The sequence below is a fragment of the Temnothorax nylanderi genome, unplaced genomic scaffold, assembly GCF_030848795.1.
Source record: "Temnothorax nylanderi isolate EJ_2023f unplaced genomic scaffold, tnyl_v1.0 TNYL_tig0366_pilon, whole genome shotgun sequence".
Classification (NCBI taxonomy): Eukaryota; Metazoa; Arthropoda; class Insecta; order Hymenoptera; family Formicidae; genus Temnothorax; species Temnothorax nylanderi.
In genome coordinates, this window is record NW_027249428.1 from 60,743 (window position 1) to 86,871 (window position 26,129).

The 26,129-nt window shown below is 35.8% G+C and overlaps 3 protein-coding genes across 6 annotated transcripts; 1 reads left to right on the forward strand and 2 right to left on the reverse strand.

The window, feature by feature from the left end:
- Positions 1–2,720: 2,720 nt before the first annotated feature.
- Positions 2,721–25,958, reverse strand: LOC139781829 (uncharacterized). 3 transcript variants are annotated; one of them, XM_071720724.1, is made up of 15 exons: positions 24,525–25,958; positions 9,339–9,508; positions 8,040–8,324; positions 7,726–7,950; positions 7,165–7,638; positions 6,243–6,425; positions 5,909–6,109; positions 5,415–5,609; positions 5,206–5,339; positions 4,741–5,113; positions 4,406–4,627; positions 4,250–4,318; positions 4,061–4,167; positions 3,838–3,991; positions 2,721–3,350 (listed from the first exon to the last, which is right to left on the reverse strand). In XM_071720724.1, the coding sequence occupies exons 1-15, from the start codon at positions 24,529–24,531 to the stop codon at positions 3,177–3,179; spliced, it is 2,973 nt and encodes a 990-aa protein (XP_071576825.1). In that variant the 5' UTR covers positions 24,532–25,958; the 3' UTR covers positions 2,721–3,176. The 3 variants fall into 3 exon arrangements, with proteins under 3 accessions (XP_071576825.1, XP_071576824.1, XP_071576823.1); XM_071720723.1 differs by lacking the exon at positions 24,525–25,958 and adding an exon at positions 12,649–13,076 and having other exon boundaries at positions 5,942–6,109; XM_071720722.1 differs by lacking the exon at positions 24,525–25,958 and adding an exon at positions 12,649–13,076.
- On the forward strand, positions 13,592–16,372 carry Ostgamma (oligosaccharide transferase gamma subunit). Its single transcript, XM_071720726.1, has 8 exons — positions 13,592–14,011; positions 14,112–14,290; positions 14,464–14,581; positions 14,652–14,792; positions 14,920–15,060; positions 15,128–15,278; positions 15,806–15,971; positions 16,145–16,372. Exons 1-8 carry the CDS (start codon positions 13,934–13,936, stop codon positions 16,158–16,160), a joined length of 990 nt encoding a protein of 329 aa, XP_071576827.1. The 5' UTR covers positions 13,592–13,933; the 3' UTR covers positions 16,161–16,372.
- Positions 16,405–24,641, reverse strand: LOC139781833 (polyprenal reductase-like). 2 transcript variants are annotated; one of them, XM_071720728.1, is made up of 6 exons: positions 24,500–24,641; positions 17,699–18,071; positions 17,388–17,536; positions 17,098–17,286; positions 16,702–16,997; positions 16,405–16,611 (listed from the first exon to the last, which is right to left on the reverse strand). In XM_071720728.1, the coding sequence occupies exons 2-6, from the start codon at positions 17,878–17,880 to the stop codon at positions 16,519–16,521; spliced, it is 909 nt and encodes a 302-aa protein (XP_071576829.1). In that variant the 5' UTR covers positions 17,881–18,071; positions 24,500–24,641; the 3' UTR covers positions 16,405–16,518. The 2 variants fall into 2 exon arrangements, with proteins under 2 accessions (XP_071576829.1, XP_071576830.1); XM_071720729.1 differs by lacking the exon at positions 24,500–24,641 and adding an exon at positions 19,080–20,440.
- Positions 25,959–26,129: the final 171 nt, after the last annotated feature.

Consider the following 26,129-nt stretch of genomic DNA (forward strand, 5'->3'; position numbering starts at 1 on the left):
TTCCTTTTACATGCAATCGATATACGCTATCAGCATTAATCCGATCCGCTTTGCAATCTCGTTTAGATTACTGCAATATCCGAATTCATAAAAGTCAGTTATACAGTAGACTAAAGCATTAAAGGGTTAATGAGTCATTATAGGTATGCTTATTGTTGCATTTGAGAATAAAGATCGTGATATCATATTCATCTAAATTCATCTTGATGTGTCGACCACGTCGGGGCGCGACTAATCCGACACGACAGGATCATGCGAAGCATAAAATCCGAATTACGGTCGCGATACGGCGATTCCGTATCCCGAAGTTTCCGTTCCCACCCCGCAAATTACATCCGCCGGGTTTTGTCACAGGAACCGGGGCTATTTAGGTCTCACAGTCACACCCCGACACGGAAACGCCGCGCCGCCGGTTTTTAGTGAGCGGTCGGGTGGCCGTTGTTAGCGATAAATAGACGAGACGTTGATAAGGTGGAAACTAATTAGATGGATGTTGTCGGCGATGTTTAAAATTCATGTAGCTATTGACCTTAGAGAGAGAAGCTAAAGGAGTTCAAAGAGCAGTATCTATAGTGATTACGGGTGTCGAGAGCTGCCACGGACAGAATGTATAATACGAACACACACCGCGGCGACTTCGGGCGCATGGTCGGGCATAATAAAGTCCAATCACGTGGGTAAGTTGGTGATAACTCTAACGGGATCCGTCGTAATCTCTTTCGAACAACATCACTGCGTGAAATATTGTAATTAACGGGCTGTACAAACATGCACGTCAAATATATACTCATCCTTCGATCTACGCGGTACTTTTTACACGCGGTTTTTTTTATGCGGTAAATAATATCTCCGTTTACACAGTTTTAGTTCTACGCGCTCAGAAAATATAGGTACCTAATTTCTATATATGGTATTTATTAAAATTATTATGATATAAAATTATATCAGTGAGAGTCAAAAGTTCTTATTTGATTGTACTTATTACTCTGTATTATACTTATATTATTCTGGTTTTTTTTTTGTTGACTTGTGAAAAGCACATTAACAAGGAGACACTAACGCACTGCTCTCCATTGATTTTGATGAAATTTGAAGGAGTTGTAGGAGATACTATGTAGTGAATAGGTATCTGTAAAAGAATTTTGTAAAAGAGTTTTGCAATTTCCATAAAGCCAATTCAAAGAAGATTTATAATTTATACATTCAAAAAAATGTCAATAAAGATTTCACTGTAAGATTCCCTTAAGAGTGTTCTGGATAGTTAGTTAAAATGCTACGAAGTTGATGAAAATTTAATATCATATTCTGTATTCTCTTTCAAAGTTCGGGGCTAAATTTCAAATCGATTCACAATTTAGATAAAAAGTTATTTTTGAATATCCGTTTTACAAAGGGTTTTACAGAGAAAAGTGTGAACATATTAAAAAATGCTACCAATATAATAATATTTTACACACAAGTAGATCATCAACAAACAAAAATATAGCAATAAAATTTGAAACAATTTACAAAAATGTTTTTTTCGAGACTTAAAAAAATAGTAGTAACAGTTATTTATCAGTTACTAAATCTACATCTTTTACACTCTATTAGATGTGCCGTAACTATTTATAGGGATACATTTTTTTGTCTTTGGATCCCTGGAGAATTAATATATCGGTGTTTTTAATATTTCCTGCATATTTTTGGTTGGGACGGTACCTCTAGAACATCCTTAAGATACACTTTTTGTAATAGCGTTTTCGACTGGGCCGGGTTTGCTCGCTCCGAGAGCGATTAATGACGTCACTTCGGTAAATCGACCAATGTTATTGCTTGATTTGCTGAAGTGACGTCGATAATCGCTCTCGGAGCGAGCAAACCCGGCCCAGTCGAAAACGCTATAAGAATTTACGAAAAGTATATTTTAAGGGGATCCTATAGTGACGTCTTTACCGACATTTTTTTTAATGCATAAATCTTTGAATCTTAGTCAGCGAGGGCGTTAAAACTCTGCGATGTAAAAGATTATACATATGTATCACAGTAAATAAAGTAACAAAATATATCACTCATAAATTTGAAAATATACATCGCATGTTCAAACGTGTATAGTGTAGAGAGTTCAGGGTCTCGTATTATTTCAAGCATTTTGAAATACTACGAGAATACTTGAAATAATACGGGACCCTGAACTTCATACACATCTTGCATTTCAAGCATCTTGAAATTCAACTAAATAACAAGCTAAAAACATTAAGTATACATCTATACAAACATAAAACGTATCTCGATAAAGGTCACGTAATACCTGTCGAGCTACTGCAATTTTACTCAGGTATAAACAATAATAAATTTAATTTAGATATTTAGTTATCTTGACATTAGTATATCATAGAAATTCGAGATAAAACATTGTTTCCCTATATTTTTCTGTCTCTTACTTCTTTCCATCTTTCTCTCACTACCTTCACTCCATTACGGATGACCGTCTATCCAGGAGACGGATGGTGACTTTTCAGGGCCTGATGCTAATACTATTTCAGGGGGCCAATGTTCGATGGCTAAAGTATTTAGATTGTTTTACTGAAAAAGAAATCGATTTTATATCTTGTTTGAATAATTAAATCCAAGACGTTCGCTCTTGTAATATACAGGAGAAACTCGTTTCTTCAGAAAACTGTAATGAAAAAGAATTGTACTAGAGTCTGAAAATAAAATACATTATCACACGTCAAAAGTAATTTTGGATAGGACATTTATTGAAACTATAAAAAGGTATGTATATTGTACCAAATTTTTATATACTAATAATAATCCGTTCGTACACAATAACCGCGCATAAAATATAATATAATGTCATGGTATCATATACAAATTACATAAAATGTAAAATACATTACGAATATTTTTTATAACGTGCTGTCGACAGTATCTGCTTCATTTATGATTGAAATATATAATGGTAAAATTAACAGTATTAACAATAATAATTTTGTAACTTTTATAAAAAATATACATCTTTCTTCTCTTCAAGTTTTATTCTCTTTTTTAACAATACAGGTAAAGTTAATAACCAATCGCGGCAATCGTTTTTCTAGTTCTGTAGGAAATTATTTGAGCACGAGTCGATTCGAATGTCTGCACAATCTAGATTAATAATTTAAGAAAATAAGCTATTGAACTATTGCTTGAGATTAATCGTTTCGATCTCTTAATGGTGTCAATGTTTTATGCGGAGACGAAATAGGGGTCGAATGTACCATTCCTATATTTTCCTTGCCTTTCCAATGAGATCTCTTCTCTTCTGCTTTTAACTTTTCTATGGTCTTTTGTTGTTGTTCCACTAATCTGATCTTGGTTTGCAATTCCTAAAAAAAAATCATTTTCAATCAAAGATACAAAGAAAAAAAAATAATGTCATAATACTTATTTATAGTTATAAAAAACATTGATCATGAGCTCTATTGGATAAATAAAAACGCAATTTAGATTTGCTTAAGGATAAAAATATTTATTTCTATAAAATCCATTCAATAAAACATAATTCAGAAAATAATATACAGTTGAGTTTCCTTTTTGTGAAGTTCTTGGCATATTCTCCGAAACGGAGCGCCAACATTATTTACATGATAAGAATATACATGAACCAGAATTTTGTTACAATTGTACAACAATCGCATTACTTATCAGGCCTATGAAAGGTCAAATTATAAAATTATGTACAGATATTTTTGTATACTTTTAACAATATCATGATAATTCTATTAAAAATGTTTAATGATATAGTATAGAAAGAAAGCAAAAAGCCAAAAAGGATATCACAAAAATTACAAAAAGCGGGACGATGCCACACACCTGTTCCAACTCGAGGTTCTTGTCTTTTAGACGAATAACATGTTTGATCTTTTGCTTAGGATTCTGATGCCCGATTACGTCAGCGTATTGTTCAATAATTTCCGCGTTAGTGTTCTTAAGTTCCTCATTCAATGCTGCATATTTGGTGGCCTTTCTACAAAATAAAAAACCATTATTTTTCAAATTTGTAATAAAAAGAATTTTAATACTATATTACACTCACTGTTCAACTTCTTCACGTTCTGTTATTTCCTTTTTGAGCTGCTGTCTAAGTTCATTTTCCAAAGATTTCCATTTGAATCGTTCTTGCTCTAATAATAAAGCGGTTTCCTGTAACAAGACATTTTTACTCTTCGATATTTCTTTACAATTTTACGTTATAATAAATTCTAGTAACAAAAAAAAATATTACCTTTGCAGTTTTTTCTATTTTCTCGCATTGCTTAGCTTTTTCAGAAAGCTCTTCTATTCGACAAGTTGTCTATAAATGTTTCGCATATATGTTAATTATGCACAAATTTGTCAATAATTCACTCACAATTTATTTTAATATTATATTCAAACTTACTTCGTCTAGAATAATTTTATGCTGCATTGCTTGATCTTGAAGTAATCGCTTACTTTCTTCTAACGCTTTGTCACGACTCTTTAATTCCTCCAAAAGTTTGCTATTTGCTAACTCCATCCGTGAAATGTCGATTTCTCTAGCGTCATTTTGTTCTTCCAATATGAGTATTGCACCTTGTGCCTCACTGATACTTTTAGACATTTCATCAAGTTGTGTTTTCAACTACGATTGAAACACAATAAACCAAATTAAACAATCAATTTTTAGAAAAATCTCATTTTCATAAATTACAAAGTGTAATCTAAAAACAACTGCAATGACATGCATAACATTACCTCATTATTTAATATAGATTTCAGTCTAGTGTCATCCTCAAGTCTTGAAATTTCCTTTGCGGCTTTCTCTTTTAGATTTTCGATTTTTGCCTCAAAGAGAGATTTTATCGAATCAAATTGAGACAAATTACCAGACTGATGCTGATCTACTAGATCTCTGTGAGTATCTAACTCTCTCATGAAAGAGTGAACTTGTTCGTGCACCAATTGTGAGTTGGTACGCATCGCACTAAGCAGTTCCTTGTGTTCGCGTATGCAATTTTCACTACATTTGACTTCATACTGTAATCTTTCCACTTCAGCGTTGCTTTGAGCCAATCGATTAGCAAGTGCAGCAACGGATGCTTGATTTTCAGCCATAATTAGCTCAAATCTAAATATTTAAGATAATTAAAATAGTCGCTCAATAAGGTATAAAGTAGGTAAAGTTCAAGCTTTACGGAAATAAAATTTGCTGATAACAACCTTCTCTTTCTAGCAACCATTTCGGCCGCTTCTGTTCTAATATGATCTTTTAAAGCTCTCAATTCTTGTTTTTTGTCCGCCAATTCGCTTTCTGCTTTATCCAGCTCATGTTGCAAACTTTGACTAAAACTTGCCTAAAAGTCACAATTTATGACATGATAAGATTATATTATGAATAATGTTATTAACATTAACATCACGATAGTTACCTGTGTTTCCACAGATGATCTAAGTTCCTCGAGTGTCATGGAAAGTTTGGTGATTTCAGCATCTCTTTGCGAAAGTTTTTCGTCTAATGCAGCACGCTCTACTTCCATGCGAAGCAAACATGTTTTATATCTGTCGTTAGCAAGTCGCATCTCCTCTTCCACGGTATTTCGCGCCTCTTCGACCATGGCGCTGACCTAAGAAAAAGGTCCCATTTTAATATCTGTGAATACATTGTTCCATTGCAACAAAAATTCTCAAACATCACAAAGAACACATATAGGGAAAGATAAAAGACAGCATTGACAGAGAAACATCTACAAAATGAATTACATTTTATAACAATCTGTATAAGCCCTGGGTTCCGTAAAGCGCATATGCGCGCATTTACGGAACCCAGGGAAGATGTAGTGTCCGTACGTTCACACAAAATTTTACAGAAAACGAATAATTAGTCAGTGATGTTTGGCAATCTACGCATGTGTAACCTGCTTACTTTCGCATCACATTCAACAATCGTTTTTTTCACCTGTTCCTTGCTCTCGGTGCGACATGCTACTACTACATCTTGTTTATCAGCCTCCGCTTTTTCGATTATTTTCTGGGCATTCTTCATTATCCGCTCGGTTTCCTCTTCAATTTTCTTAGCGCAAGCTTGTTTTAATTCTTCTATTTCTTTATCTTTCGCCTTGGTAACCTGTATAAAATTTATATATATATATATATATATATATATATATATATATATATATATGAATTATTGTCAGAAAAATGAATTATAAAAATATGGCTGTTATAATTAAAACAAAAAAATATATGTATCACCGTACATTTTCCAATTCTTTTAAATATTCATCTGCAGCATCTTCTAATACTTTCTCCAGTTTTAATGTGTTTTTCGTGTGCATATTTGTCATATCATTCAAGTCCCTTTTATATTTTTCTATCATAATGGTATGCCTTTCATTTGAAACTTCTAATTCATTTTGAGCTTCTTGTAAACGTTGAGTCACCTAAAGCATGAACAGGAAAAAATAAAAAATTATTTAAGATATCGTTCATTTAGTACACATACATACATAAAGGATATTCTTAGAAAGTTGACAAATTAAAAAAAAATAGTAAGTCTGGTTAAATTGGACAATTTCTGTTAAGTAACCCGTGTCCTTAAAGCGCTTAAAGGTGTCAGTTTTTAACTTTGTTAAATGCCTACTTAATTTTTGTAAAATTAAGTAGAATAAAAAATCGTATATTTTTTAATTTTGTTTATTTCTTGTTTTATTACAATAAAAGTTAAAAATTGCAACCTGCAAAACATTACTGTGACGCAATGATCGACACATCTTTTCGAAAGAATACTGTAGATTATGTCACATGTGTGTGCGTTCATTAATCTCTTTAACGAACTTTATTTCGAATGTCGAGCCACTTGATCGTGTATGCCAAATTTTTGACATATATTTGATATTCCCACATAACAAATCAAGGCACAAGTTCGGCAAACGCGCTGACCAGACAAAAAATACTTAACGCCTTAAAGACATGTGGCTGGACATGGATTACTTAACAAAAGTTGTTCTATACAAAATCCTTTAACTTTGTCATAATTTCCTCTAAATGTCCTATATACATCTGTATGTACATATAATTATTTTCTGTATTTTCATGTAATTATGCATGATAAATATATACATAAAGTATATACATAATTGTAAATAAAATAAAAAATATGGGATGACATGGGGCACGCACATCTTTATGATATCTTTGAAGATTCTTCAATTCTTCCGTAAGGGAATAATTTTTTTCTTCCATTTCATTTGCTTTTGTTTCCATTTTTGATGCGCGTGTCTTATAAATTTCATTTTCCATTAAGAACTTTTCTTTTTCTTTTTGAAAGTCATTTTTTATATGTTTAATTTCTTCCTCGTGTTTGTTAGCAAAATCAGAAAGTTTAAGGTAATCGTTGGCAAGCTTTCCGTATTGCGTTTTAAGTTCATGTAATTCGCACTGCAGAGCAGATAATTGAGCTTCAAGTTCCGCAATTTTGTTCTGCCTCATTTCCAATTTAGATTCAAGATCAGATTGTTCTTGAGTTAAATTCGTGACACAGACATCGAGTTGACATTTTTCTTTTTGTAATAATCCTATTTCCATATCGTGATCCTGTTTCGTTTTTTCCAATTTGTTTAACAATTCTCCAATGCGCGTTTCAAGAGCTTCAATCTGTTAAACAAACGAAACATAAGAGAATGTAACTTTGTTAATACAGCAATTTACTTCACACGTCTAAGATGAAATAATTTAATTTACCTTTGTTCTGTTCTCTTCTTTCTTTGCAGACAACTCAGCTTCTAGTGTTGTTATTCTTTTCGATAGTTCAGCCGCACGACTTCTGAGTTCCGTTTCTATTACTTTCCGCGTTGAAATCTCTCGCTCTTTTTCCTTGGTCATTTCTAATAATTGAGAGCGAAGTACCTGCAATTCTGCCTGATGTTTATCATCATGGTTATTTATTACATCCTGCTGCAACTTAGCCTGCAAATTAAAAATATTTTAAAGACATAATGTATTAATGACACTGGCCGATAATAAATAAAATTTCTATTAAGAAATATTATATTAACCATTGTTTCTATATCTTTCATATGTTGCGTTTCTATTTCATTTTGTTTCTTACGCAGCTCCTCCAATTCGGCTTCCAATTTCTGTATCTCATCTTTCATATCCTCGATGTGCTTCTCATGTTCCTGTATAGTCTTATCCTTGTTCGAACATTCTACTTGAAGATCCGCAAGTTGCTGATTGGATTCGTATTTCATGCTTTGAACTTTGATTAATTGCGCAGTTTTTAATTTGGGATAAGTCAACCCCGTCGATTTCGTGACCAATCGTTTCAATGGTGGTTGAGGCTGCGTAAAAATATAATATCTTGCATAATTTAATGATATATTCGATTTTATTAATAATATTTTTTGACGGTAACAATAACACTGTTCAACACAAAAAATGCACAAGAATGAGAATAATCATTTCCCAGTAGTTTTACAACTTTAACTGCAAATTTCTCAAAATTGTGACGTAATAGAGCAATTTGGTAAACAGGTTTGTATTTGATGTCCAAAAAAACTATGGAAAATAATTATTCTCATTCTTATGCTAAAAAAAGGTAGTTATTTGTTAAATAGTGTACTTTTTAAAAAATCTAGCACATATTTTTATATTTCCATTTAAGGACGTTCTCCGGTCCTTATACTAGAGAAAATCGATTTTCTTTAGATTTTCTTGAAACTGTGAATATACGTTAATTTAGGTGTGCTTTATGCGTGGTATAAATTTCAGTACCTCTTCCGGTATAAAAAATCAAGATACTGAGCCTCAAAGTTTCAATTTTTACCAAAAAAAAATTTAATTTAATTTTTTTTTAATTTTGGCATTTTTTCCTTATAGAACTCGACGAGAGGAGCAACTTTGGTCCTTTTGACCAACCTCGTATCTCTTACCGTTTGGCCTGGAAAACCTTTTCATTAGTAAAAGTTGAAACTTTGAGGCTCAGTATCTTTATTTTTTATACCGGAAGAGGTACTAAAATTTATACCACGCATAAAGCACACCTAAATTAACGTATATTCACAGTTTCAAGAAAATCTAAAGAAAATCGATTTTCTCTAGTATAAGGACCGGAGAACGTCCTTAAATCTGTATTGCCACTTTATTTAGTCAAAAAACAAATGTAACACGCATGATCATATCGAAAAGAACGCTGTGCGTTCACAGATTGATATAAAGCCACTTCTACACTTCATTATTCCGTAATAATAATAAACAAATCTTTCTTTTTTATCAAATCTTTTTTCAAATATTTCTCAAATATTGCAATTGACGCAATCGGCGACAGAATTTGCGACCATTCTTAGTATTCTTACCATTCGAAAAAGGGGAGTCGTCGCATTGCTTTTTATTGATGCGGTAGAGGCACTGCATTCCGCGCTGCTTGTACTTTTATTATCTAAAAACCTATCGGACTTCTCAATAACGGGTCCTTTCACCTTACTGTCAAATTTCGGATCATAAGCGCCTGGTGGAGGTGCGTCACCTGTGAAATCACGTGCATACGTCAGTAAATTAAAATAACATGCAAAATATCTAGATCGCGTTTCTTTTTTCTATCGCAATTGTCAGTATTAATATATCGACGTAATTTTGCTATCAAATCACATTTTAGCGATTTAGAAGGAAATATGCCACGTATAATAATCGTAATTTTTCAAATCCCTAATTACGAAAAAATTATGAATCTATCGAAAAATTATGAGACAAGAATTAAAATAGATGAATCCTGAAACTAAATAAATAAATCCCGAAGCTGTACTAATATTCTTCTAATGAAGATTAGTAGATTAAACGAATTCTTGTTAATTCACTTTTGTTCTATTATAGAGTACGAAGATCTAAATACAGCCTGTTCTTAAATATTGCGCAATATATCGATGGGACCCGCGCATTGCGTCGCAACGACAAAGGAGAGGTAAGACGGTGCGACTAAATGAGACTTCCTTTTGGAGCAACGTATCGTGCATGGGGAGAAGCAGGCGCAAATGGGAAAGACAGCTGTTCTGAATGCAAGGGACACATCTCTCTGGGGTCGTAGAATAACCAGGTGTAGCCAGCAACGTTCCCCATCGCGTTCATATACGCGATAAAACGTCTTTTATTGTCTACCGCGCTCTTTCTTCTATAGGGGCGAGAGGGAGAGGGGGCAGGATCAATATATGAGAAATTTAAAGGGCAGACGCAGCAAAGATAAGATATAGGGAATAACGAATAAAATATTACGCCTACCTTTTACTTGAACAGCTACGTACACAATGGGATAAGGGATCTACAAGGAGCAAATGTAAGTGTGGCAAGAATAATAACTACGGTCAGAAAACAGATGTTACTAAAGGATAAAAACGGATTGGTGATCGCGTAGTCTTGACAATCATCGTACATCAAAAAACCTCGAGGAGCATCCATAATAAAGTGATTTAGTGATTAGTCACTGATAAAAATATATGTAATTGAGAAAAGTATGAGATGAAAGACAGGAACGCGAATATCCGTTCCTAATATTTGTGTTGTGCACGAAATACTATTCTAGGGTTGAATTTTACATTTCTTTTTTAATTCTGGTATCTTATTGTTGGTCTTACACTTCATTAATTGTATTAACCATCAGCCCTATCCATGGGTCATTTGTGTCAGGCCAAAATCGATTACCTGTAATATCTTGAAACTCAACAGAGGTGACGCCATTTGTAGTAGCTGAAAAAAAACTTCAAGTGAAGAGTTACTTCAGGGAAAAACTTCATTAGATCCCGCTAGTACAGCCACGAGTACTGGAGATTACAAATCTCGAACGGACACGAATGACCCATGCACAGGGGCTACGTGTGCCAAACGCAGTGTCTCAAAACTTGTTATTTTTGCGCAAAAATTGTTTTTGTGGCTTTTTAAGAAAAATAACATCAAAAGAAGTTATATAAGTGTTAAAATTAAATGTATAAGACAATTAAGACCCATATGTGAGGAACATCGTTTATGTGTATGCCGGGATTGTTATTAATCATAAAATATAAAAATACAAACTTTTATCATACTTTCACTGTTCTTTTATAATATTTTCTATAAATAAGCAAGTTTATTTGTTTAAATAGTTATTTAAAATTTTTTTATTGTTCTAAAGTATTGTTTCGTATTCTATAAGGTTCAAAGATACTCTATACATTTTTTCAGTTTTTTTAAACATTTTTGAAGTTATTTAATAAGCTCAGGACACGAACGACCCGTAGACAAGAGTTACGTTGGTCGAAAACAAGGGCAGGGGCTGAGAGTTAATTATAATTACAATTACAATTATAATTACAAACAAACGCTTATATAGTTTTTGCGTACTAAAATACTAAATGCAAATATCCTATCTTCCTAATTTCAAATATAAAATACGGAGGACTGTGTCTCAATTGGGTAAAATAAAATTGAAAAAAGTATAAAAGTTTGTAATGCATTTAAAATTATGTATAGAAAATAAATATATTTATTTAACTTATTTATTCATCTATCACGTATAATAAAGGAATTGTTTAAATCTGTTCACATTATTAAAAGAAATTAAATAGAATAATTATTTATTATATGTATAAATATTATTGTTGCGTGTGTTTTATATACGCGACGAGGAAGAATTTATCACTTGCGATTATTTGAAATATATTTTATTTGCGGAAATACAAAATGCACGGTAAAAGGTACGAGAAAACAAGATACGAATATTTTATAAAAATGAGCACTTTGCAGTTATATTGATTTTATTCATCATTTATTTCCATTTTCCGATTTAAATTATAAATATGTAAAGTATCATAAAAAAATTATAATAAAGTAATATGAATTCCTGTAGAATAACCATTTTATAACGAAAAGATACACAATGAACAAGCTTATTTATAATGAAAAAGCTGACACTATCGAGAGCACAGTAGAAAGTATATGAGATACGAGATACGAGACGCATTTGTGTGTGTTGGCGTGCGCGCGCGCGCGAGAGACGGTTAAAGCTCCACCAGCTCCACGTTTCATACGGAGCGTTAAGATTTTCCCGCCATTACGTAGCTACACAGCACACTCGTGCAATTGTGCGGAATAACAATAAACATATTAGGACAAATCCAAAATCCCACTGAATCTTCAGCTCGTTTTACAGAAATTCGTTGCGGAAGTTTGTCCTTATTTATGTAATTAACGCAGGTATTGGCTCAATTTCATTATGACAAAAGCTTTTTCTCCACTCCAAAATTTCACAAGCTACAACAATAGGTCTTCTTGCACAGTTCATCATTTCTCTTTTTCTCTCCAACGTGAAAAGAAAGAGAGGAAAGATGAACCGTGCAAGCGTTTTCAGCTAAAAAGAATAGGCCTACTTAATAAGTACAACACAGGCTGTATATATAATTATAGTTACACACATAATCGATAAGTGTGCAACGTATACGTGAAAAAAATTGAAAGACGTGTCGTGTGTACTGATGCAATCGAAAATCGGGAGATACATCAAAACCACTCGGCAACAGGCACGTAAAGACTCTAGAGACGAACGAGGAGATCACCGAGGTGCGGAAACAAATCGGCAACGAAGCAGAGAATTGGTTGGACGTGCAACAGGTATATGTGCTCGCTACACAAACAATAACTCACTTCCAAGTTCGTTGAACCGCTGTATCCTCGCCTTGGAGAAGGACATTTCGTCGTGTCGCGCGCGCTCACGCACGTAGAAGTTGCCTGCCGTATTCAGGAATCAACGAACGAGATCCGACGGATTCGCCGCGACAGAATCGTTGCCGGGCGATGTTCGCCGGTGCGGAATATGCGCGATCGGCGCGATCAGGAGCCGCTGTCGAACGACCGTTGCACAGGTGTTCCCGTTGTCGTCGTTCCGTTCGCGTGCGCCTCCCGCTTGCGCGAAGACAAAACCACGCGGACCACGTTCGATCGCGCCAAACACACTGCGTCTTTCCACCAACGATCCCTCACTCGACTCTGCCAGTGTCTGCCAGTCGCCAGTCCGCCCGACTCAGCCCGACTCTTCGCCGGATAGCCGGATCGGTTATTTCAATTTGAAACGGCGGTTACCTGACCCCGAGCGCGGCGACGATTCGCCACCGAAGCGCCAATGAGCGCGGAGCCACGAGAATGTGCACTCGATACATGCGCTCCCTCACTCCCTCCGCGTCGGCCGTCCGTCGATAATCAGCTCCGTGCGACGTTTGCGAGCGAAAACGCGTGTTGTAAATGCGGCAGACGGACAGCTCCTATTATATGTATACAAACTGGAACGAGATAGAAATCCACGGTAGGCGAGCGATATGAGAGAGAAATCCCAAATCCCAAGTTCCTCTCTTCTCCTTGTCTAGCCCACAGCGTAGTCAAGAGTGGGGAGGATGGAGTGGGGATGAAGTACAGGCCGATCAAGAACAAATGAGAACAATTAAGAAGACCAAACAAGCCAAAAACAAGGACAGCGCGTTGCTCCAGACACCTTGGGTCCGTTCCGTTTCACGCATATGCGCGCATTTTCTATAGTAAACGTTGCGTATGCTATAGATAAATGCGCGCATATGCGTGAAACGGAACGGACCCCTTGACATGCTCTTTCTCATATCGCACAGGCAGGCCTAGCGCTCGTTCCAGGTTCCAGGTTCCAACTTTCAGTATCATATATTTTCAGTGACAGCTCCTGACTCTCCTGATTCCTCGTGTTTGATTCGTTGTTGGTGTCTCGCCGAGTCCCAACCTCGATTGAGCTTGCCCGCGTATTCGCGGAGTACGTGCGCGACGAGTGCCACGTGTACATACCCGGCGGACCAACAGGGTTTATCGTGGCCCTCGCTCGATTACAATCACCAGTGGCCGCTAATGTGTCGCCGGTAAGGTGCCCGGTCCCGTTGAGTCTCCGCGCAGCGTATCAAATCTCTGGTTCACGATGAGATACAAGCTCCACGTCGCACTGATCCTTCTTTCCGTTCTAAGCTATGTCGTCTGTCAATACAGAACGAAAAACGTGAGCGCTCTTCGAATATCTCTATATTTATTACTCCACTTCGGCTAAGTCACAATATGCTTCCAGAATGGCTCTCTGAAATGTTATTCTTTTCTCGCAGAATCAAGGCACCTCTTTGGCAGAGCGCGTGCAGCAACTGACTGAGATGGCTATGAAGAAATCGGTACTGAAATTCAATGGTTCGAAATTTAAACAGTACATTAAAGCTCCTCCGAGGAATTATTCTGTTATAGTTATGTTTACCGCCATGGCGCCTCAAAGGCAATGTCAGATTTGCAGGTGAGCTGTTTATACTTGATCTCAAAATCTCGAGTACTCGCAACCCGTCGCGTCGCGTAAAAGAGTCACGGTCGATCTCGCTCCGCGTGTACTTGGCGTGAGACACTACCGTGTCTCTTGACAAGTCGCCGTTGAGGAAATGGACGTGTTTAATAATTATATTGTAATTTTAGGCATGCCAACGACGAATTTACAATAGTGGCTAATTCCTTCCGATATTCCCCGTTGTACTCTAACAAGTTGTTCTTCGCCTCTATCGATTTTGACGAAGGATCCGACGTTTTTCGGTTGGTAAGTAGAAAATACAAGGAGAAGATGTGAGAAGATGCATAATTAATACGAAAATCTTTTTTTATCATAGATGAAGTTGAATACTGCGCCAGTATATATGCATTTTCCACCCAAAGGTAAACCAAAAGCTGCCGATACTATGGATATCCAACGAGTAGGATTTGGTGCGGAAGCAATAGCGAAATGGATTGGTGAACGCACAGATATTCAGGTAATGCTGTTACAGTCATTGCCTCATGTCACATTTGTTATATTAAAGTGACGCTGATATCTGTGAAATAACATGTCTGTTATTTGACCACATTTGTGCAATACTGTGATTTTATTGTCGATTACAGATCAGAGTATTTAGACCGCCAAATTATTCTGGTACAGTAGGATTAGGTATGCTCATAGTTATAGTAGGAGGTGGCCTGTATCTCAGACGTAACAACTTAGACTTTATTTACAACAAAAATCTGTGGGGATTCTGCGCTTTGGTAAGTATATTTTTTCTCGATTCTTTTTTTTCATTGTAATAAATATTTCTAATTTGCTCGTTTCCAGTTCTTCGCCATAAATATGACTTCTGGACAAATGTGGAATCATATCAGAGGACCACCTTTTTTTCATAAATCACCAAATGGCAATGTAGCTTATATTCATGGATCTTCTCAAGGACAGTTTATAGTGGAAACCTATATCGTTATGGTCATGAGTATCCTTTTGGTATATTCAGAAATTACTTTATGAAAAACAGTCTATATATGGGACATTTCATGCCAAATCGACTTGGGTTTGAGCCGCGACCAAAATACTGTGTTGTATATAAAAATGTTCGAGCAACAGCTTACAGTGGACTGAGGTCTGCTTCTAATTTTTTTCGATATTTTTTTCGAAAAAAACTCGAGAAAAGCTCGAAAAAATTAGAAGCGAACGCTGCCCCACTTTGTGTCAAGGCTTAAAAATTGTGATATCTGACACAGGATTTTTGAGAATTTTTTCAGATTTTTAAATTGTGGCTATCGATATGTCGGTTTAAAAAATTATAAATAAATCAATTTTATAAAAAAAATTCTGAGTGCATGTGAGAGTTGGAATAATAACATAAAAAATTATCGACTAAATCCGAGAGGTCGAGGGTCAAACCCAGGTCGATTTGGCATGGAATGCCCCATATTTAAAGATACAGGCAAACTGGGTTTCTTACATTTTGCGATATAGACCTTAATTACATATAAAAAGATGGAGCAGTGGTATTAGGAATGATTTTAATGACTGAAGCTGCAGCTCGTAAAGGAGACATTAAGAAGCGCAAAATACTAGCTGTGATAGGTGCGGGATTAGTCGCAATTTTCTTTAGTCTTCTTCTATCAATATTTAGAAACAAAGCTCAAGGCTATCCATATAGGTTTGTAAATCTTTTATCTTTAATGTATTATTATAAATGAATTTAATATTTTGAAGCATGATAATATTTGAAAAATTAAAAAAATTTCAATATCATCATGCTTCATACTTGAATGTTTATAAGAATTGTCATTATATTTGTATCCCAGGGAAGAATAATTTTGTCTGTTTCAGTTTACTGTTCAAGTAATTAAATAGGTGTAGAAAAAACATCTTCATGAGTTCTTCATTTGAGTAAAAAATATTTGGCAGTTCGATATAAAACTAGGATTTTTTTTTACAAATGAAGAGTAAAGAGTTATATTGTTATAAATGTTGTATCATATTCATTACACTGTATGTAATACAAATAAATCCATGTTTAATACTATTATACAATAAAACAAAAGTAGTATACGGAAATATGTATTTAAACTAATATATAAGGACAAAGATTCATTAAACCTATTTATTCAGTATGCATATTATTTTATATGTATATTATAAATATAAAAATTATTAAATATTGTTTTCAATAAATTACATATAAATTTTTTAATAGGAGAGTTTTACCATATATAAGGAATTATGATCTTTCTCTCTTTTGGATAATTTTTAAATGTTTTACGGTACCACTGATGAGACAAAGATGCACTTTCCACCTAAAAAGAATTATTTATATATATACTTCACTTTTCCTCTCTCTTTTTCTCAAAAAAATATAATGCTTCTTGTTGATTTCTATTTCTTACCTGATTTAATATAACCCAAAGAGTAACGTAATGATATGTAGAGGCTTGCCAAAGGATTACAGACAACATTAAATATATAAGTGTCTCTTGTAATTGCAATGGACCTGCTATATGCTTAAATAGGCCATCAGACGGTATTTTATACCCAAGGGATACAACATCGCCATACGTATTTTTACGTAAATTTGCAAGAATAAAATTAATTTTTAATTGCATATATGACGACCATAAACATATAAGTGCACAAACTAGTTTCACAATTGTCACTTTGTGCAGATTCACACTCGCATGCGAACCTACGAAAAAACATGACATACATACACTCATATTATATACATATATATTAATATAAGAGAAAGTAATAAACTTAATAATTGCAAATTATTTAAGATGTACCTTTGACAAATCCTTCAGATTCGCCTATTATACACAGTATTAGTCCAATGTAATGTATATATCCGACTAAATAAACGGATACATGGATTTTCTGATCACTAAATATACTAACATAACATGTCTCGTACAACCTTTTCCAACAATGTATATTATATATCACAAAAGCCAGAATTGCATCTTCTGCTGATACTAAAAAAATAATTATCTAACTATACCTTTATGTTAATAATTATAGAATTAATAAATATATTCAGTAAATATATTCAAAAAATATTTTAAAAAAGACATACTTAATGGTTTTCTTGAGGTTCCTAATAATGTGTCTAACAATGTAAACACAATTTCAGGTACATTCGCATTATAAAGATATTTGTAAACAACTAAGCAAAGAGTAATAGTTAGTAGTGGTGCACAAAAAATATAAAAATGTCTAAACCACCTAAAAAATTTTTAAAGTAATTAAAAATGAATTATTAGTTGAAAGAATACACACACAGTTTGATATTTTAAGCTTGATATCTTCAACAATATAAATTATTATTAAATTACAGTCAATTATCTAATGTTTGTGAAAAAATATACATGTTACTTTTTAATTTACCTTTTTGGCACTTCGAGCTTTGTTGCTATTATGTGAGGCGTCCTTACACTAAATTTGCCATAGAGGTAGGCACGTTTTACCAATACAGGTAAATAAGGTTCCAGGAAATTGCCCGATAATCCCATTAATATGGCGTTTACTGAGTTAAAGATGAAAATGGTGCGCATAATATTTATATCCATTTCTTCGTTTATGCTTCAACGTTAAGAGACTGCACGTATGCGGAATGACTGTATGTATGAGACGAGTCTACTCGAATTGTGCAGCTTGTGCTTAGAAAGAGAATCTCTGTGATGTTTCTCTTTAGAAAGCCTTTCATACACTTTATAGCTAGACTCAGTGTTCCACTTTTAGTGTTCCACAATTCAGGTCACTGCAACAATGAAAATATGTTTATGTACAGAATAATAATTAAGATGAATTAAAAAGTGTAAAAAAACACATTGTTGCTTTGCAAAAAAATTATGCAATTTCCAATATGCAACTACATGTCTTTTTTGCAAAGCAACAATGTGTTTTCTTTACACCAATTAATTCATGATATTATTCTGTACATAAAAGTATTAAGGGTACAGTTATCAAAAAATGAATAGTTTACGAGATATTTTATATTTCATGTCAAAATGTGCCAAAATAAAATATGAAATATCTCGTAAACTATTCATTTTTTGATATTATATGTAGAATAATTAAAAGAATCATATTATGTAAAAAAAATCATATAATTCTATTTTAAAAAATGGGGATGACCTTTATGTGACCTGAAAAAATCGATTTTTTTCGAAAATTGGTTTTACCAATTACCATTACTTATTTGTCTTGCCCTTGATATCCTACAACTTTTGTTAAAACGTTTTTCCATAGGGGAGACCGGGGCTAAAAGGTCAACGGGGTTGAAGCGTCAAATCAAATATCTCGGAACCTGTATATTGTGCGAACTCGCTATTAAGGCCTTCACACACGAATCGTCGGAAGACGTAAGACGTAAATCGTAAGGAAATCCACCAATCAGAGTCGACTATTCCCCTCTTCATCCCTCTTGAAGAGGGGAATAGTTGACTCTGATTGGTGGATTTCCTTACGATTTACGTCTTACGTCTTCCGTCGATTCGTGTGTCCAGGCCTTTAACATTGTAAACGCTGCTTATGGTACCCATGTGACCAACGGAGTTTCGGCCGTGTTATGATTTTTACGAGGGCAAACGTGTTTTCGGAAGGTGAAAGTGAAATTTTCTGCGCGTGGAAATTTTGTAATATCTGCAATAATATTTGCTCTCCAAATCTCGAGGTACGTGATTATAAAGAGTAATGCATGCTGAACACGAATCCAGTGTAGTTTTTTCATTATCGTTGATGTCTAATATTTCGTGGGCGATCAAACCTGAAACTTGTGTTTGGGGCTAATCAGTCAGTAAGCACCCGGGGCTGGTCAGTCACTGTGGCGCGACGGGCGCACGACTTCAGCTCACGGCGAATTCGCCGATTTCAGGTTAGGTTTCCCTTGAGCGTGATTCTGTCTTCCCTTGCACGTGCGTCAGTTTGTATAGGAGGGAAATAGTACGCACGTGTCGTCGCAAAACGGGTGTTTTGGCCGACCGAAAAGATGGCGGACAGTTGTTTTTGAGATCGCTCGCGCTCACGGCACGTCGGCGAGGTACGGCGAGGCACGGCACGGCTCTGAGATGCCGCGATTTCCGCGCGAGAGTTGACATGCCGCGCGCGCGGTAGATCGTCGTTGTTGGTCGTTGTGTCAGTGACAGTCGCGCGTGCGACCGCATCGTCCAGCGTTCGCCGCATCGTCTCGGCGTCATTGTCGCCGGCGTTGTAGTGGTGGTGGTGTCGGTGGTGGTCATCGTCGTCGTCGTCGTCGTCGTCGTCGTCGTGGTGGTCATCGTCGTCGTCGTCGTCGTCGTCGTCATCGTCGTCGTCGTGGTGGTCGTGGCCGTCGTCGTCGTCGTCGTCGTCGGCGCGTCGAGGAATCGGCGCGAGGACGCCGTCGAGTCGGTAAAATGGTCGCGCTCCACCGCGAGCTTTTCTAACCCCCCTGTCGCTATTTATCGCTCCCCCGCGAGAAACGCGGCTTGGTTAGGTTGCTCGAGGGTCCGCGCTGATCCTATGGCACCGGAACGCCGTCACGCGTGTTCCCCGTGGTTGCCCGCGTTGACAATATGACGTGCCGTTGGGGAGTTTACGATTTGGTTAACCTCTGTATTCACGTGCCTAAATTGTTTTATGGAATAGGTCTAGGTAAAACAATTATTTTTTAATGTTTCGCATAAAAATTTTAAATAAATTTTTATATTTTTCTCTTAAAAAACAATTATTAAAATGTATCCTATCATTTTTCCGGATTAGATGTACGTATATGTATTGAAAATGCAGTGTGACTGATTAGCCCCGGGGGGGGGGGGGGGGGACGCTTAAACCCCGGCATTTTTGAGATTTCAATTTTCCACCGTTGTCGTTTTTGCTCTATACCGGTTAAACAAAGCGACGTAGATAAAAATTTCCTATATAAATTTTGTAGCTAAAGGTTCACTCTTTACAGTGGTATACCACATTTAACTAAAATTATTTATTTTCTTGTTAAAAATCGGCACCGAAAAAAAACTGACCTTTTAGCCCCGGTCTCCCCTATCTTCCATATTTTTCGAGATATTTACCTGGGGCATTTTAAAATGGCACATCCTATATATACATACATATATTACACACACAGCCACACGCACACGCACACACACACGCACACGCACACGATAACACACACACACACACACACACACATACATATACAGTGTGTATATAAAAAGTAATGAAGTGTATATAAAAACCGGCACGACGATATCTTGAAAGGATAGAGTTTTCTGAAAAATTGTTATATACAAAAGTTGTAGGGTTTAAAAAGATCTGTTTACTAATCTTATCAGTGTGACCTAGGGTGGCGTTGCCAAAGTCAGGACAGTCACCTTAAATTTTTGAAATAGGACTCCCTATTTTTTATCGCATATTCTTATAGCGAGACGTTTTCAAAACACTATAATAATTAAAACTCTTTTTCGTTAAGAATTTCCTGAAATATTTTAAATTTTGTCATAATATTTTTAATATAAAATATGAAATATCTCGTAAAGATATTCACTTTTCGATGACTTTATCTTGATACTTGTTTACGTATATAATGATGAAAGGAATCGAAATAATATTAATTTTTACATTTGTAATTTTGTAAAATTGAATACGTCATTCACAGAATGCAATCAATTTTTTTTTAATTTTGGTTTTTTTACAACAATCGATTCCTTCATTATTCTAGTATACAGGACGTTCCAAAACGTGCGGATACGGAGTACTGGACGTGATTCTTTATGCTAAAAGAAACAACTTTTTCCTTTAGCAAAATTCATGCGTCTGACAAGTTTTTGTTTTTCTGACAAATTATTTTTGTTTTGTTTTGTTAAATTTTATTATATTTTAAGCTTAAGCAATACAATACAGAAAAAGGTCAAGGACTAGGTACGAGCGACTGATAGCGTTTTTCACTGGCAGAGCTGGTGCGCATTCAGTGCACATTAAAGCCGTCGTACACAAACCAACGTAAAGTGTATGTTTAATATAAACGGGTTAAATCATGAAATCGTCAATATTCTTTATTGCACTATTTGGCAAAATATGTACTGGGTATTTTATCAGTCGAAATATTTGCATTTTACTTTAAATATTAGAGATTAAATCAGTGTACAACGGCTTTAATGTGCACTGAGTGCGCACCAGTTCTGCCAGTGAAAAACGCTATGAGGAGCGTGCGCCGCCCCTGAGCGCCACATATAGGCTGAGTTTCGATATTCACTTAAGGTCGTTCTGCGGTTCCAGTTGTGCTCAACTTGTATTCGTGCTTAAAAAGATATTTATATACAAAATATTACATATAATAACATCTAAAAAATAAGAAGTTAACTTCACGCGTGAGAACTTATGCGGCGTTGCTAAGTAACTGACGCCTCTCCTCTTCTGTCACTCTGAACCGAGCGAAAAATTCATCAAATCGCGTACTTTATACAAGTATTTCTCGAAAACGAGTACCGCAAGGGTATTTACACTTAATTGCATATTATTTCTATTTTTACGGAGCATCATATACTAATTTTTCAAAAACATTTAGAGAAAACTTTTTTCACAATTCATTATAATGTCTCTTTTACAATAGCTCGGAATAGGAATTACATGTTAAAAGTTGAAACTTTGAAACTCAGTATCTCGATTTTTAATACCGCAAGAGGTATTGAAATTTATACCATCGCATAAAGCACACCTAAATTAACGTATATTCACAGTTTCAAAAAAATCTAGAGAAAATCGATTTTCCGGAGAACGTCCTTAATTCACTGCCAGTACTGAAAATTGAAAATCTATAGTATACGTGACGTAAACTATAGATTTTCAGTACTGGCAGTGAATATCGAAACGCAGCCATATAAACAAGAGCGCTTATTCGTTAACTTTAACCTATTCTGCTACAAAAACTACTTGTCAGACGCAATTTTGCTAAAGGAAAAAGTTGTTTTTTTTTAGCATAAAGAATCGCGTCCTGTACTCCGTATCCGCGAGTTTTGGGACACCCTGTATATGTATAGTGTAAATATATGTATATAAAACGCACAAGTATAAGTTTCTGCTGGCAACGAACGGTTATCGATACGATTATCAGTAATATTTTCGTAATCAAATATATGTGGGATAATAATTATATTGATAAATAGGATGTAAAAGTTGAGAATATACTTGATCGAAATAAATATAAAGAAACACGTACTTTTCATCTATGTGTTTGCTGTAGCAAGTTTTGACTATTTTAGCACGAGCGACTGTTTTAAAAAGATATAAGTATATATCTTTTACCAAAATGGGTAATTATACAGTTTAGGGGCCTCACCTCAAATCTCGATGAAATTATGCTCAATCGACGCGTTTTTGTACGAAACGAAAGAATCTGGCAGAAAAAAGTGTCGCTCTGCCCCGCGACGCGAGATATTAAACGTTAAAGTTGACAGGAATCAGGTTATAATTCCTGTCATACCGACGCCATGTAGCAACACTGAACGTGCTCTGCGGCCATATGCGCATGCTCAGTGACCGCACGCGCATGCTCAGTGGCCGCACGCGCATGCAAAAGTGCGCCAATTTTAAATATGATGACTATTGACTGGTCAATCGTGCGGAATAACCAAGCGTCTTGATTCAAGCAGTTAGGTATCACGCTGGGAGTTTGTTTAGTTTTATTATGCGGGGGAAGGGGTTCCGCCGCAGGCTACTTCTATGTAAAAATCACAACTTCTATAAAGCAGGGCATATACACACGTGTGTGTGCCCTGCTTTAACGAAAATCACAATTTCTATAAAGCAGGGCATACACACGTGTGTGTGTGCCCTGCTTTAACGGAAATCACAACTTCTATAAAGCAGGGCATACACACGTGTGTGTGTGCCCTGCTTTAACGAAAATCACAACTTCTATAAAGCAGGGCATACACACGTGTGTGTGTGTGTGTGTGTGCCCAGTACATGCGTGGGCGGGGAAATTTTGCTCCCCTGCACCCCCCTCCCCATGCATGTACTTTATAATTTCGCTTTACAACTTAGCATGTACTTTAAGTTGTAAAGCGAGTACCACGCTTTCAACCACGGGGGGTGCGGGGGGGCCGAAGGCCCCCCCTCGCACCGCCTCGTCTGTGTGTGTGTCCACGCGAAACGAGGTGCCACATGGGTTCATGATGCGCTTTACAACTTAAAGTACATGCTAAGTTGTAAAGCGAAATTATAAAGTACATGCATGGAAAGGGGGGGTGCAGGGGAGCAAAATCCCTTCGCCCACGCATGTACTTAAACGAGTTTGTAAAGCGCGTCATGAACCCATGTGGCACCTCGTTTCGCGTGGACACACACACACACACACACACACACACACAGACGAGGCGGTGCGAGGGGGGGCCTTCGGCTCCCCCCGCACCCCCCGTGGTTGAAAGCGTGGAACTCGCTTTACAACTTAAAGTACATGCTAAGTTGTAAAGCGAAATTATAAAGTACATGCATGGGGAGGGGGGTTAAACAGTTAAATACTTTTAAAGCGCGTCAACTAACCTATGTAGGTTAGTGACGCGCTTTAAAAGTATTTAACTGTTTAAACACTTAAGGTGGAGCCCTCCCCCGCCTATTTATGTACTGTTTATACACATGTGTATAATAGTTTATAAAACTAAACAAACTCCCAGCGTGATACCTAACTGCTTGAATTAAGACGCTTGATTATTCCGCATGATTGACCAGTCATCATATTTAAAATTGGCGCAGTTTTGCATGCGCGTGCGGCAACTGAGCATGCGTATGTGGCCGCAGGGCATGTTCAGTGTTGCTACATGGCGTCGGTATGACAGGAATCATAACCTGATTCCTGTCAACTTTAACGTTTAATATCTCGCGTCGCGGGGCAGAGCGACACTTTTTTCTGCCAGATTCTTTCGTTTCGTACAAAAACGCGTCGATTGAGCATAATTTCATCGAGATTTGAGGTGAGGCCCCTAAACTGTATAATTACCAAAATGAATAATAAAGTCATTACGCGCTGCCGTCTTATCGAAAAGTCAGCATGCTTCGTCCTCCTTCGTTTTGTGTTTTGCCGAATTATATAAAGTTTTACATTTATTACTCTTAATAACAGTAAGTAGACTTTATTAAAATTGTATAATATAAGTATGTGAATATCATAATGAGAAAGGCACAGTATAAAGGCAGTATATAAGTACATACCTTTGACTATATAGTATGTACATACATAACATATGGACTGCTAGCAGCAAGTTCAGACTACTTCAGACTGGTAGTTATATACACGGAAAAAGGTTTTCACCGTATGAGATCATGCAAGGCGGACCATGAAACGCGCTGCGCCCTGCCACTACGCTGGGCCGTGTCCCCCACTCTCTTCCGTCATGCGCCCATGTCAAAAAACGCTGCCGCGCAGCAACGTCTTTCCTCGTACTAAGCACGGGATTTTTCCGTGCATCGCACCGGCTTTCGCGTTGCGAACGTAGCACGTCGTATCTTCGTGCTACGTTCGCAAACCTTTTTCCGTGTACAACAGACAGAGAGGGACGTGTATCCAACATCTTCGATATTTAGGCCCCGCTCCATCGATCAAAGATCAGCAAATTTAACTATGGCCGGTATTATTCACAGTCGATTCTTATTTCAAACGGGTCTGTGATTGGTTCACGACATCTTAAGATGGTCTTAAATATAAGAATCGACTATGAATACCGGCCTATGAATGCATTCCGTTTCACGCATGATGAGCATAATGCATTATTTATCCTTGTTTTCTGAATATTAAACAAGGATAAATTATGCATTATGCGTATCATGCATGAAACGGAATGGACTTTATTAAGAATCTTATATTTTTTTAGGTTTAACGCGTAGTATGAGTAGTTAAATTTTTACTAAGTTTGTAATGTATATTGTATATTTTTATTGTATACATTTACATTTAAGACAACTGTTTTATACTTTAAATCTTTGTTTTTAGCAATGCACAATACTGCCTTTGTGTCTCAAATCTTACAAATGTTGACACTTCCCTGGTAACACAATCTGACAGCTCAGATTCGTCCCGAAGAAGTGCGCAAGAAAACAGTCCAAATTATGCACAGAAGTGCATAATATCTGTGATTGAACGAGTACTTACTGTACTATTGCAGCAGTCTGCTGTAAGAAGCTACTGTGAAATTTTATATATAAAATTTCTTTAGCTTCTTACAGCAGACTTACAGCATTCACATATCTGTACAATGAAAGATTAAAAATTTTAATTACAATGGAAGCTTCCTATAGCAAACGATACAAGTCGACGATACAAGCGATACAAACGTCGTTCTATCTTTCTTTTTTGGCAATGAGTAACAAAGACAAAATGACACTTGTGTCGACTTGTGTCTTGGGTCGCTTGCTGAAAAGCTCCCACAGTAAAGTTTTGTTTACATACTTTTTCAAATTTATGTTTATAGGTCTTCAAAATTCATCGTTGAGTCTAAATAAGATGAATTGCTTATTTACGTATATAAAATAAAACAATATACAATTTTATATGTATATATTTTATATATAAAAAAAATTATATACGTATATAAAACATAAATTATATATGTATAAGGTGAAATATAATAAAAAATAATTTATTAATGAAGAAATATAATTGATATTAAAAAATCAAGTGTATTTCTAACTTACTAATAATAACAAAATTTGCTTCAAATTTTAAGGATTCCAACAAAAGTTCTATCAAAAGTTAATAAAAAATTAACTTTTTTACAAACATTAGATACGATGTTAAAATATTTTATAAACTTCTATTTTATTAATTTTTTGGTTTCTTCAAGTT